This window comes from Falco biarmicus, chromosome Z (genome assembly GCF_023638135.1).
Source record: "Falco biarmicus isolate bFalBia1 chromosome Z, bFalBia1.pri, whole genome shotgun sequence".
In the NCBI taxonomy this organism is placed as follows: Eukaryota; Metazoa; Chordata; class Aves; order Falconiformes; family Falconidae; genus Falco; species Falco biarmicus.
The window spans coordinates 17855780-17870232 of NC_079311.1; the positions used below are offsets into that span (position 1 = coordinate 17855780).

A 14453-nucleotide genomic window follows, 5' to 3' on the forward strand; every position below is an offset into this window, starting at 1 on the left:
TTTGAAATTATAAATACAACTTCTGTTTACGAAAATGTTTTGAACTGGCCTTAAAAATAATTTATTCACATCAGTAAACTGAGTTAAAAATTATGCATTTATTGCACTGTAATATCTAACATTTTACAGTAATACCTGAATTTGTTACTATTCATTTTAGAACTAGAAAGTGCAGAGTTCTTTGTTTTGATAACAAGTATTCTCTTACAAAAAAAAAAAAAAGCTATTTTGATCTTATTTGTAGTAAGTTCTAATGGACAGTATGAAAGATACAATCTGCAAAATACATTATCCTTCTCAATGTGCATTCTTCTATGAACACTCAGTATGAAACACTATAGAAAAGTCCTCCATATTATGCATGATGCTGCAGTACATTTGACACAAAAGTATTTTAAAGTATTAAATGAAGGAAACAAGTTCCTAACTAGAGTAGCATAAGGTAACTATGCTAGTCTAATAGTCTAACAATAAAGCGATTCATCAAGCACCAGATTAAGTATATAGAAAACCTTAATTTTCAAAATCTAAATGGAGTTTAAAAAAATACTTATAATACATATATTAAATAAATAAAATAAAATACACCCTACTAAAGTCTAAAGGATAGAATAAATGAACTCTGGGAAAAAAATTCTTTAAACCTGCAGTGAAGATCTGCCCCTCCAAGATCCTCTGCTGATACCTCTTCACCAGTTGCTGCTTTAACCTACCGCAGGAAAAGGAAAATAAGCTTTAGAGTTGACACTTGTCTTGCATTAATATATATACTGGCTTAGTTATAGCAGTAAGAGAGATCTTTGCAAAATGTTTCTTCATGAATAATATTTCATTGGTTACTCTCCCGCAGAGCATTTAAATGTGATGACACAGAAACTTGTCAAAAGTACTTAATTTCTCTGACTTGTATCCTTCTACTAGCATTAATATATAGGCTTAATTGAGAAAGATTCTCCAATAACTGTTGTATTTATTGCTGTGTCCATTATTAGTGTGCATTTACGTACACATTCTTTAGATTTATGCATTTTCACAAAAAAAATTTTAGCACGTAGCAAGTATTTCAAACATATGTTCCTGCATTGCTTCTAACAATACATCAGTTGAAACTCAGCACTCTTCAACATTGCCTTCTTTACACAAATTCTTATTCTGTGAATTCTTAGTTTTTAAAATATTAACTATAAAACAATCACTAGAAGTTTTTATTTTATAAATCTTTCATTAAACACACAGTAATTTAGTATGAACAGTTTTCTTTAACAAAGCATATTAGTGGCATAAAACTGTTCAGATCAAGTATGATATGTCCATAAAGATACCTGGAATGCATAATTCTAAATCCTCTTAACTGTCAGATCTTACACCTGACAAGATAATTTGAGAGTGAGTAAACTCCGTCCTAAAACAAAGCAGTATCATTTACTGCATGGTAAAAAAACCAACCATAACTTCTTGATGCACTTCCAGTCTACTGTAACTACTTTGGAAAAGGATTCCTTGCAAGATGGTGAAACCATTATTCATCATGGATGGAGATTACAGAGGTAGTGCAAGAGGCAAGCGAAGAGACAACTAGCATCACCTCCAAAAGAGATTTCAGTTTCCAAGCTCCATGTCTAAAACCAAAGCACACTAAATATGTAAATACATAACACACATGCTTCGAAACTGTCAAGTTTGTAAAATTATAGATATTTCTTTACTAATAGGATTTTTGCTTTTAAATTGAACAGCTACCCATTTAATACAAAGGTGTGGCATTCCAATACTAATTAACGAAAAGTTTCTGTCAGAGACTAATTAACTTGAGCCTTCATTGAACAACAAACAGAAGAACATACTTCTAAGTAAAATTAGGAAAAAATTATTCACCAAAAGGGTTGAAAGCATTGGAACAGGCTGCCAAAGGAATTGGCTGAGTCACCATCCTTGGAGGCACTTAAAGGACATGTAGGTGTGCCACTTAGGACATGGTTTAGTGGTGGACTTGGGTGTTAGGTTTAAAATTGGACTCAATGATCCTAAGGTTCTTTTCCACCCTAAAAAATGCTATGATTTTACTCTTATGATTCTACGGAATAATTCCACACATCTCTCTTTACACATCTGACACAGTATGCAGTTATAACGTACTGTGATTCTGTGATTACTGCAAAACTTTTAACAAATCTGAATACAGCACTGGTTCCTATTAGCACAGGAATCCAGACACTCATTCTAATAAACTTTACAAAAAAGGATTTTTCCCTCTTTCACAGAGCTGAAGTTTTTATTCTTCAAATCACAAGATCAGAGTTGTGGGGTCTGTCAGCCACCCTGGGAGACTGTCTAGTTTAAAAACAAAGCAGGGTCAAGCAGAGGAGGTTGCTCATGACCGTGTACAGTTGAGTTTTGAGTATCTCCAACGATGAAGACTCCACAACCTGCCTGGACCACTGGGTTTGGCATGACCACTCTTGCAATAAAGAAGTGTCTTCTTCCATCTAAACAGAATTTCCTATACTTCAGTTTGTGCCCTGCAGCGTCTTGACCTGTCACTGGGTGCTAGTAAGACATCTGGCTCTACTGTCTTTACTCCCCCTGCAAGGTATTCATACACATGGGACAGATTCCCCCTGAGCCATCTCTTCACCAGGCTGAACAGTCCCAGCTCTCTTAGCCTCTCCTCATATCACAGATACTCCAGTTCCTTCAACATCTTCATGGACCTTCACTGACTCACTTGAGTATGTCCACATTCTTCTTGGTCTGGACAGCCCATACCTGGACCTAGCACCTCAAATGTGTGTTATGAGGGCTTAGTAGATGGGAAGGATCACCACCCTTGACCTGCTGGAAACAGTCTCCCTAATGCATGCCCAGGATGTTGCTGGCTGCCTTTGCTGCAAGGGTACATTGCTGGGTCATGTTCAGCTTGGGTTTCCACTGGGACCTAGAGTGCCTTTTCTGCATCTTCCCAACTGGTTGGTCCCCAGCCTGTTCTGGTGCCCAGGGTTATTCCTTCCAAGGAGCATTTGCCTGCTGTATTTAACTTCCAAAGGTTCCATTCAGCCCCTCTCTCCAGCCCGCTGAGGTCCCTCTGAAAGGCACAATCATCTGCTCCATTAACCACTCCTCACAGGTTTTTATCATCTGCAGATTTGCTGACAATGAACTTCGGACCACTGTCAAGGTCATCAGTGAAAATATTATACAGTATTTGTCCCAGTACTGACATCTGGGATACAGCACTAATGACTAGCCTCCAGCTTGAGCTGAGCAGTTCGGCCAGTTCTCAGACCACCTCACTGCCCATTTACCCAGTTCGTACTTCATCAGTTTGTGAAGGATGTTATGGAAGATGGTGTTAAAAGCCTTGTCAAAAATCAACATAAACAACATCTACTGCTCTCTGCTTCCACTGAATCAGTCATCCCAGCATAGAGTGCTATCGGTTTGGTCAGGCCATGATTTCCGTGCTGACCACTCACAGTCACCTTCTTGTCTGTAGTGTTTTTGGAAATAGCTTCCAGGATTATTTGCTCCATCACCTTCCCAGGTACTACAGTGCAGTAGAGCATTCTACTGCATTCTAACAGACTGCAAGTAGAGCCTTGACAAGATATGTGGGCATTTTCAAGGAAACCTCTGTTCAAGCTACTTCAGCTAGCAATCACCAGGATAAATGAATACAGACTTTGGATAAAATGTGCATTTCCCACAACAGATGAGGCAGTCGTGTAGCTCAGTCCCCAGAACATAAATATACATGACTTTGACAAACCTATCCCTTTTTACCAGGCTTTCCTTCACTACTGAGCACAGAGAATACCAAATTTTCCCTGGGGAAGAAGAATTGGAAGTCTCTGAAATGGGATGGAAAAGCCCACAGGTCAACACGCCACGCTGAGCTACCAAGCAGTACTGCCAGTGGTGAGCATACAGATTTCGCAGCTTGGGGGAGTGCAGAAGAAAGGCCTTACGTATTACTACTACTGTGACACTTCTGTTACTATTGACATTTATCTGTTCATGAAGTCACTACTCCTCACCTTTCTGAAAAGAAGACCAAGGAAACTTGCACTTCAGATTTTGGACTGTAACTGCACTTCACTTTTTCTTTTACCATACACATCCCAAAACTAATTATAACTAACAACAGGGATTTTCTTTTGCTTCCTTAGGATGCTTTGGATTGGATTTTATCATTCACCTACCTAAACAATTTTTTTCATACTGGACAGACATTTTTGGGAACAGAGCAACACAATAATGGCTACAATATCTGCTACAACATGGAATGTAAGTTTCTATGGGAGTCTGAAGTAATTTTGATGTTTAGAGAAAGGCAAGTAAAATATTTTCAGTGAGAATATGAAAAGCTCTACTGAACAGAAAAGCTGACAGGTAGTGATATCAAAGTTTGATCTATACTCACAAAGATAGGGATCGTTACATCTGCAGGTTGCTAAGGAACAAATTAAATTGAAGGAGAGTTGTGACATCTTCCTCTGGAAGTGGTGAAAAGTTTTCATCCTTTGGACCTTCACAACCTCCTTGCAGTCACTGGCTTCCCTAGCCAAGTCTTCCCTTGGAGACCTGACTTAGGCCATCTTTTTCCAGCTGCCTACCCTGGCGATACTCTCTTGCACTACGTCTCAATTATATACACGTGTGACCTAAATTCCCTTGTGATATTAATGATTACTGCCCTTTCAATACAAGAAAGTCTGGTTCCCTTTTTTTCAGCTTCCTAATGAGCTTCCTGGGTAGCATGGGGTATTAGCTGTCTTATTTTGTACCTGCTTAATGCTGGAGCTTGAAAGAAACTGTTTCTGAGCAAGCTCTCCAGAACACATTACTCAGTGCATCCAAGGGTTCTCCCAGAGTCTGATGAAACTTTCCAGCTCTAACAGCTCCAAGCAGAATCACGCAGAGTGCAGAGCACTCCCCAGCACTCTAGCCAATGGAAATGCCATGTCAGAAGAGCTGAATTTGCTCAGGCCTTTCAGATTTACTAGCTGAGCTTCTGCAAAAAATTACTCTGAACCTGAGCAAGCCCCAGAGGCGGTACTGCCACTTTAAGTGTCACTGGTTCTAAGCTAATAAACTCTGCTGGACCTGGAAGGGGTTTGTACTTAAGACAGCTCAGGTGTTCCTGCAACCAGGGCAATTATTTGTAACACAATAAGCAAGCTAATAACAGTCTGATGGAAAAGTTCATTTCTTTCATTGTGCTGATTTCCTTCCCAATAAAAAGATGTATGAATCACCAAATGTTACTCACTCAACTAATATTATTCTCAACTAATATCTTTATTCATATTTAAGGCACTTTTCACCAAGAAACTCCTAATATCTAAATGACAGTGATACATTTACAGAAAAATTGCTTAATTTTAAGGGAGGATTTGTCTTTGTTCACCTATAAACAACAAGCTGAAAGAAACTAACACAAGAAAAAAAGGGACAGAGACCTAGGTAAGATGTTTAAAACAATTACTGCCAAAGAAATTCCAACAAAGAAATTGTAGAATTCTAAATTCTAATGAGAAGTTAATAAATTAATGTTCAAAGACATAGCTGCTATAAATTACTTCATCTGCTTTTGCTGATTACTTTGTTCTTCTTGCCAGCCTGGAAAGCCTCCACTGAAACAATGAGATACTTCAAGTTAAATGCTTATTTTATTATGGTAGACAACAAAGTATCCTTGTCTTACAGCTGTGTGTCCCCTGCTGCTGCTTTTGGTATGCCAGCTACATTTTAAATTTATTTAAGATGTTCTGGAATAGTAATTAGCCTTTACCAGCCACAGAAAAGTATGTCTGCCTAAATGATAAGACTTTTTTTTTTTTTTAAGCTGCTCAAGAATTTTAAATCAACCTATACAATGAATTTTGGAATCAAAAAGGGTATAAAATGCTAAATCCACCTTCAGCATGAAGATGACACAGTGGGGAAAAAAAACACCCTAAAGTAAAGGAAAAGACCGAAATGCAAAAACATACTGTGGAAATGAGAGCAGTGCTATACATGTCAACACAAAATGACATCACAGGGTAGGTTCTTTTATGTATGCTTTTAAGGAAATTAACACATTCATGGCTTAGCAACTGGTCAACAAAAAAAATTTCTGTCAGTGGTTGTCTTCCCATAGCTTATGGGACCTCCTAAATTTTCCCAGAATCTTAAGTGGTGAAAAGAAGTGGCTTCCAGCAGACTTCACCTCCTCCATTACTACAGGAATTGAGCAGAGCAGTATGTTCATTAACAATGCTGTTACAAAGTGATTTCTCCATTTAGGCCTGCCCAGGTTGGAAGGACTTTTTGAGGGACATTTGATTTGTACTTGACTTTGTCACAGGAAGCTCGCCTAAAGTTCCCAAAAGACTACAACCAAAACAGAGCCAACATGCTGTCTCAGACCAGTTTGTTCAATGAGACAAATATTTGACTGTTTCAAAAAAAGCAAGTCAGACTTCACCGAGACTAGAACAACTGTGCTGGATGCTGCTCTAGCACTAACATAACATTTACTACTGGAAATTCCTTTCTTCTCATAAATCTCGTGGTTAAGTAAAATTATCCTTGTCAGCAAAGATTATTATTTGTATCAGTATAGAACTGAGCCTACAGGAGAACATACACTGGTACATCTGTTTCTAAAAAAATAAACCCTACTCAAGGACTCCCTTTCCTGTTGGAGCCACACTACTGTTAATTTTAAAGCTATTTTATGCTGCAATACTTTGCACAATCACAAATTCCACTATGAGTTCCACAATAAGGCAAGTTTTAATTCACAGGAATTCTTCAGGTCAGTTTTCTTAGAAAAAAAATCCTTACTAAGAAAGTAAGGAAATGATGACAAACTCCATCATCAGTGTGTCTCCTTTGTCTGTAAACTGCCATAAAACATAGCAGATTGTCTGAAGTTCTCTATCTTGACTCTGAGATATAATACACATGCTTGTAATTTATGTCTTGTCAAACCTAGAGGCTACATAATTGAATACGGAAAGCATTTTTATCATCCAAAATGTGCACAGCAATCTAAAAGCAGTGCTATAAAGACATTTGAATGAAGTCTGATTTATATGTACACTTCTAAAAGAAAAAGATTAATTTAGGATATAAACATTCAGATATACTTTAAAAATGTAGATTAGTTTGCATTTAATCTACAGAATATCTGGAAATATCTCACAAAGAAAGATCTCAATAGTTTAATCTGTACAATTGTCAGCAGCACACTTTGTTACTAGAAACTTCTGTATTCTTACCAGTGGTGGCCCTCCCAGGAATATTGTTCCCTGTTTGCCAACAATAATACTTTCATCAGCCATTGCAGGTACATATGCTCCTCCTGCTGTACACGATCCCATTACTACTGCTATCTATTGGGAAAACAAAAATCACAAATTAATGAATTGTCCAACGCTTCAAAATAGCTAGTGCTCACACTACTATTACATATTGTACTGATTTTAATACAGGTTCCAGGACAGCACAGCAAGATTATTTTTGACTGACAGAACAAACTTCTTATTTATGTTTTTGCTTTTCTTAAAAAAAAATGGGGAATCTCTAGTTTTCCACAGTCTCTCTATGATCTTCAGGCTAGCTTGCAGGAAAATTCATATATGAAGTACCATGAGCTATGTATGTGAAACATTTGAAAAGGTGCATGTTCTACCATGGAATTTGTTTTTACTGATGAACGGTAAAAGGTTGAAACCTACAGGTTGCTCCCATTATTTGTGCTTGTCAGAGCATCAGTTGTTGCTTATGGGCATAATTTCACCAATGTTAACATTCTTTGAAGAAAATCCTTCTCATCTACTAGTATGTAACTTCAGTTCTCCAATGCATCAACCAATTAACTCTGCATCTTCAAGGTGTGTTGAGTATCTCAATGTTATAGGCTTTAGCATGAATAATCTCTGCTTCATCCTTTTGCCTAATTTTGAGGTGAACATCTACACAATGAACACTTTCCACCAGTAATATTTTGGTGACAATTTTACAAAACTGACTTGACCCCAGATATGAAGCAGTATATGATCATGAAAATGAAGTTTCTCTCTTCTCCTTCAGGGGAGCTCCTCCAAAGACAGTTTCAAAACAGCTTGTAAAGCAGAACAAATTGAATACTCTCACGGAAAAGACAGACAAAAAGAAACACTTTCTTTCACAGTCACAAAACAATAATGTTATTTTGTGTTAACTTTGTTTGGAAGTATTTCTAAAGCAACATCAAGCAGTGTTCTGTGTTAAATGATAATTTAATGTTTGCTCTTAAAAGAAAACAGCACACAGAAATAAAAATTTCATATCTTATTACCTGTATCTAAAGCAGGAGTAGATGAACTATGTCAAACTGCTACCACCAAATCAAACAGCTTTTTCACCATATTATTTTCAGTATTTTAAACTATATTCAGTCACATTTCATCATAAGTATTTCTGTTGTGCATTTAATAAATACCTCCTGATAAATACAAAGATAACATAAGCCTCTAGAAATGGGAAAAAGTTCATTCATTTGAGTTTTCCCCCAGAATTTTTGGTTTTCTTCCCTACTCTTAATTTTGCTGTGCATTATGCTGAAAAATGTGCCTGCATTTAAACTTTAACTCGGGTATTACTTTTTCCAATAGATAAATTGGAAAATGTATATATTGGAAAAAATAGAATCTGCTTGTCAAATAGCACAGCTTTGAATTCCCAACTAATGTGCTACTTCCTGACTTCATTCTTTGAATTACTGCATAGGAAATTACTTAAGAGCAGAATAAAAATCAACAGTTCTAAATGCACATACAGTATTTCATACCCACTGATCAACTTCCCATTGTATCCATGCAGCGTGTGAGTGAGAGCAAGCTTAGGAACCTGCTAATGAGAAGCTAATCACACCTTTCTGATTCACAGCCATACAGACATCATCACAATTTAAAGCTACATTAGGAGTATAACAGATTAGTCACAGGAAAAAGTGGAGGGGGAAATTAAAAGGCCCATAGGCAACGGGGTTGGGGTGGGCTGGGGAAGCAAGCACTGTAAGGGCAAAATTGAAAAGGGCTGATGAACTGATGAAACAGACCTTCAGGTAGGCCACAACAAAGAAGAGCAGGTAGAAAACTAACAAAACCCAGATCACCAGGTCAGAAGAATTAACCAGAATGGAAATCAGAGGGAGCATAATTTCCTTACACCATTTCCTAATGAAACACCCACTCACACAGGGAAGATGATTCTAGCTACCACAGTATGGTAGCAGAGAATCAATACCAGCTTTACAAGTGTTAATAGTGCCTTTTTGGAATGAAATGAAGGATAGAAACATCTCCCAAACAAAATCCACCCACATTACGTCCTTTACATGAAACATTTCTCCCAGCCTTCCATAAATATTTTAAGGAAGTTAAACTTTCATCAGAATCATACCAAACAAAAATGTGTTTCAGCAAAAGGTAAATCTTTCCTACATTTAGTTTTTATTGTATAGGAGTACAGCGCTACTCTTAATATAACACTATAAGGTAATCAAAATAAAAACAAATTCAATTTTATAAGGAACTCTACAAAGTACCTTAAGGTTGTTTCAAGATATTCAGGAAAATGCCAGCATGACTTTAGGGCCAGGCATTTCTAGAAAGGTCCTGCCTAACATCAGTACTTTGAGCCCTGCAAACATATTAATCTTTAACAAAAAATCTAAAAGTCACTACTCCCATATCAGATAATGATTAGTCCCCAGCATAAATAAGATTTACCAAGTTAAGTTTTTAGGAGAAGTTTGGTAAAACAGCCCTGTGACTGTCTTCTTTGACATTTGCTGTTCCACAAAAGTGCCAGGACGAATTTAATTCACACATATAAATCTAAAGTACAATCTAGACCTATCAGTGATTCTGCAGAATGGCCAGCTTGTAAACTGTCTTTTCTCCTAAATATTTTTGTTCTAACTGAACAGTGCTTTTCTTCTGAAGACCTAGCTGATCACTACAATTGCTCCACTTTTATTGTTAGAAAGAAGAGAACTGCAGAATTTAAATTATGTCAGGCTTTCCAAAGAGATTTAGTGCATTGTTGGAATCTTCAGCCTTGGATTTCTCTGAGGAAAAGGATTTCAGGTAGAGGAAAAGATGGTTGAAGATCTGAAGTCTGACTTAGTTCCAAAATGCCAAAAAGGTGTCAAAGTAACATATGTAGTTCCTCAGAAATCAGGCAAAGCCAACGTCTGCCATGTAAGGAGTTGTCAGATGAGATACTGTATCTTTGACTGGTGCATCTACTTCACACTGAAAGGAACTATTAGCTTCTACTTCCTCCTTTTGGACTAGAAGAGTCAAACAAGCACAGATTCTCACAGAGAACAAATGAAAATGGTGCCAGCCCAACTATGCCTCTCAATGACAGGTGTTGGTAAGAATGAAAAAAACAAAGTCCTATTTCCACTTTACATCAATGATGAGTTCAACAATTAATGTTAAAACAATATGGTGGTGAAATATATCATGACAGTACTCAGATGAAACAGCAAGTTAGCTAAACATTTACTCTGCTTGAGGTTCCAACACCTATTTCTAAGCCTAATGTTCCAAAACAATTTTTCTTCTCAGATGGAATATCCTGAAAATTTCCTTCACCTTCTTTCATTCAGCCAATATAAAGTGACATTAAGATAATTCAGTGAAACTGCCAGCTTACTGCTCAGCAGACAAAAAAAGCCCAAAGATGTTAGGAACTACCGGCAAAGGAATAGAAAAGAAAAGTAGTGTTTATCAGTATATATATATATATATATATATATATCTCATGAGTTGTTCTATTGAGTAATGCAGTCTGGCTCCTCCATTGCAAAAAAGATAATGAACCTGGGGAAAAGTTTACAGCAGACAAACTAGGACCATCAAAGCTGTGGAACACTTTCTGTAGGAGTAATGGCTAAGTAAACTTGAATCTTTTAGCCTGCAAAGGGGAGTACAAGGCAGGTATGAGGGCTACACAACCATATGAAGATGCTGGGAGTTGACTGATTAGACAGCAGCTCTGTAGGAATGACCTGACTGCTTTCCTGGAGACTTTCTTTATTTGGAGGAGGTTATCTTCAAAGACCATGGACGACTCTGCCCTCCCTGGAAGCCTCTCACAGGACCCTGCTGACAATTCTCTTAAGCCCAAGACTGCTCTCCTGAAGTCCAGGGTCTTTAATCTGCTACCTGCCTTCCTCACCTCCATCAGGACCTCATACTCTGCCCTCCGCTTTCACTGCAGCCAAGGCTGTCATCAGCAATCACATCCTCAGACGGTTCTACATTCTTCATGAGTAATAGCTCCAGAAGTGCACCGCCCTTAGCATGCCACCTGCGTCAAAAAACTGACCACAATGCACTCCTGAACCACCTATGACACAAGAACACTTCTAAATCCAGGAACTGTGACTAACAGTAATTCTATATATCATTAATACATTAGAAAATAACCTCATCATTACAGCAGCTTTCTCACACAGCACAACAGCATGTAAAATGGATATATAAATACACACATACCCCTGTTAGTAGGAGGTATGTCTCATTGACTAGCCATCATCAAAGGAGTCTTCACCTTTACAGAGTTGCTGCAGAATAATCAACTGTTGCAAGAGATTTCCTAATGCTTCCTCACATGGCACTATGTACCATGTTGTCAAGTCCCTTCTTCTCCCACTCCAACATAGGAGCAGGTAGGTCATGTTATTAACTCTAAGGCCAACAAAGACAACACCTTCTTCAAAACTGTAATGGACAATTACTGTGTTTACAGTGCCCCCAACCCCCAGACTGGGTCATCAGGTCAGCACAACACAGTGCTGTCGAAAACAAAGCATGGGTACAAGCCTTGAAACCAAATAAAGGCAGCAAGTGTGAAAACTAATTAATACACTTCATTCTTAAGTAAAAGCAAATTACCTGTGGAATTCCTTGTGAGGACATGACTGCCTGATTATAGAAAATACGGCCAAAATGGTCTCGATCTGGAAATACTTCTGCTTGCCGAGGTAAATTTGCTCCTCCTGAATCAACTAGAGTGAATGAAAATATATTGTCTTTGAACAGTGTTACATACTTAAGTTGTTGGTAAAGTATCTACATGTTACTTAAAATATACAGCAATTACTATCACTAACACTACATGTATTTCCGTGAATCTAGGTATATTAGGATATTATTCCTGAAAAAAACCCTGAATTCCCCCCGCCCCAAACATCTGTCCCTATCATTCCAATGGAAAATAAATTCAGATGTGCTTAGAGATGCAATTGTACCTCCCTATACAAACTTACTTACTCCAAAACATTTAAACTAAGAATACTTTCAACGTACAATTCAACTCCATTATTCTATTGCAACTTTGTCACAAGTTCCACAAAAGGACGAGACTAACCACCACTGAGTCCAAGAGGTATAGTGTGTGTACTTTCATACTTTGATTACACAGACATACCAAAGACCTTCTACTATCTTTAGGAACCTTTATTTACTACATGTCCTTCCCTCACGACGCACCTTCCAGCTTACAGGTCTCCAACTGCAGCTACCTCTCCACTCCCAAATAATGAAAATAACGTCATGTCGTAAGACTGCAAAGAAGGATAGAAGACTAGAAGGAAATGCACAGGGAGGCCAAGCCTCTCTGAGAACTCTGGCCCCTGGTAATTAACTTTTAACTACGAACAACAGCACATAGGCACATTCTCATTTTCCCTCACTGCAGCAAGTAGTGCCCTGCATTCAGCTTTACTGTGAAGCAGGGGTTTGATTCTTTCCCCACTCCCGCAGAACCACTCTCCCAAACCAGCATCAACTCTGACAACTAGACAAACTCCAACCCTGCCAAAACACCAATGTTGTGAAATGGGACATCCCTGAACACAAAAGAAAATGCTCACACCCAGTGACTGACTCGGTGACAAAGGGCATATGGTGTCCACACCGGAATCAACACCTAGGCAACTACCACCAAGAGAAAAGGCAGTTTAAATGGCATGAAAATTACATGGTCAGCAAAGTGCTGATTGACTACAAAGCACTCCCTCTCGATCACACAACTGAAATAAACTGAAACAAGCCTGGGTACAGAAATTGCGAAGGTAAAACAACTCATCAGGTCTGATTGACAAGCAGTATATTTACACGGACTACACATCCCAAAGTTGGAACAAAAAAATTAAACTTTTGTTCCAAAGGCATATGTATGTCCCACGGTTCCTGATTCCATAAGATCCTGAAACAGTAGAATAACACATAATTTCTCACTGATAACTCACTAAAAAAATGAATTGCCTGAACAGATAGAATTCATTAATTCAGACTAAAAAAAATAATCAGTTTTGCAAACAGAAAAGCTAGGTTTCTTCTGTTTTTCATAACTAGGATAAAATTTAGCACTCCCCTTGCCTCCAAGACTTCCCATTGCTGTATGACAACCCCACAAAGTCCCCACCAATGCTGACCCTGCATCCACCCCACCAACACTTTCAAGTTCTTATTTCTCCTAATCCTTCTCTTGGTATTCTTTGCATGTTTGCTCTGTTAGCAGGGCAAGAAATTACAAATGCTGATGCTAGCCAGGACCGACATTTATGTTGACTATTTGCCAAGTAAAACTCTCCTGACTGGCAAACCAATTAATGCCTCTCACATCTACGTAAGCTGCTAAGCCAAACAGAATGGACAAGGACTAACCCACCCCACTTTCCAAATGGAGACAGTAGAAAGATCTTCCTCCGCTGATACTGACATACACAAAATCCATAGGAATACACACTCTTACATATCTCTGTCAAATTTGGCTGAAATTGGCTAATGGGCTCAAAAGTTATACACTGGGAATTGGGGCTGAAAGACAGACACTAGCAGAAAGCACTTATATTTGTATAAAACCAGGCTAAGAAAATACTCCCTGTGATATACTAAAGACATCTAGCACTCTGATCTTTATCTTTAGTAAAAGTATACTTAAGTAAAACTTACATAGAGGTTTGGCTAAATACTGATTTAATAGCCTAAACTTGAAATGCAAAATAATATACAATGACATTTTTGCTTCAGTAAAATTAATTTCAAATTGTAATTATATGTTGATCCAAACTATTATTGACACTTTTGGCACTGAGACTTGCTTTATTTCTTTGGTATATCATCTCATACAACTACATGCTCTACCAAAAGGCAAAGTAACTTTTCTTTTTTTTAAACTGTAATTTGAATTAAGACTGGATGAGACTATAGGATAGGTTGTTCAAGCATGACAGAATAGAAGGGAATAAGAAAGTAATACAATGGCACAGTCACACCTGTATCTTATGAACCCAGCCCTACAGCAGTGCAGAAGATAGTGCTGAGAAGCTATGCGTACCCTCCAGTTAAGACTTGCAACCAGTCTGTAGAGGTAACACAGTATCAGTGAGAAAACAT

At 37.9% G+C, this 14453-nt stretch overlaps 1 protein-coding gene across 1 annotated transcript in view; it reads right to left on the bottom strand.

Moving 5' to 3' along the window:
* Positions 1–14453, bottom strand: part of MCCC2 (methylcrotonyl-CoA carboxylase subunit 2) — a 37241-nt gene that overhangs the window by 14109 nt on the left and 8679 nt on the right. The window contains exons 6-8 of the mRNA XM_056324857.1: positions 11946–12058; positions 7269–7382; positions 645–709 (exon numbers count right to left, since the gene is read on the bottom strand). Of these exons, the coding sequence (XP_056180832.1) occupies positions 645–709; positions 7269–7382; positions 11946–12058 (292 nt within the window). The remainder of the gene's footprint in view (positions 1–644; positions 710–7268; positions 7383–11945; positions 12059–14453) is intronic.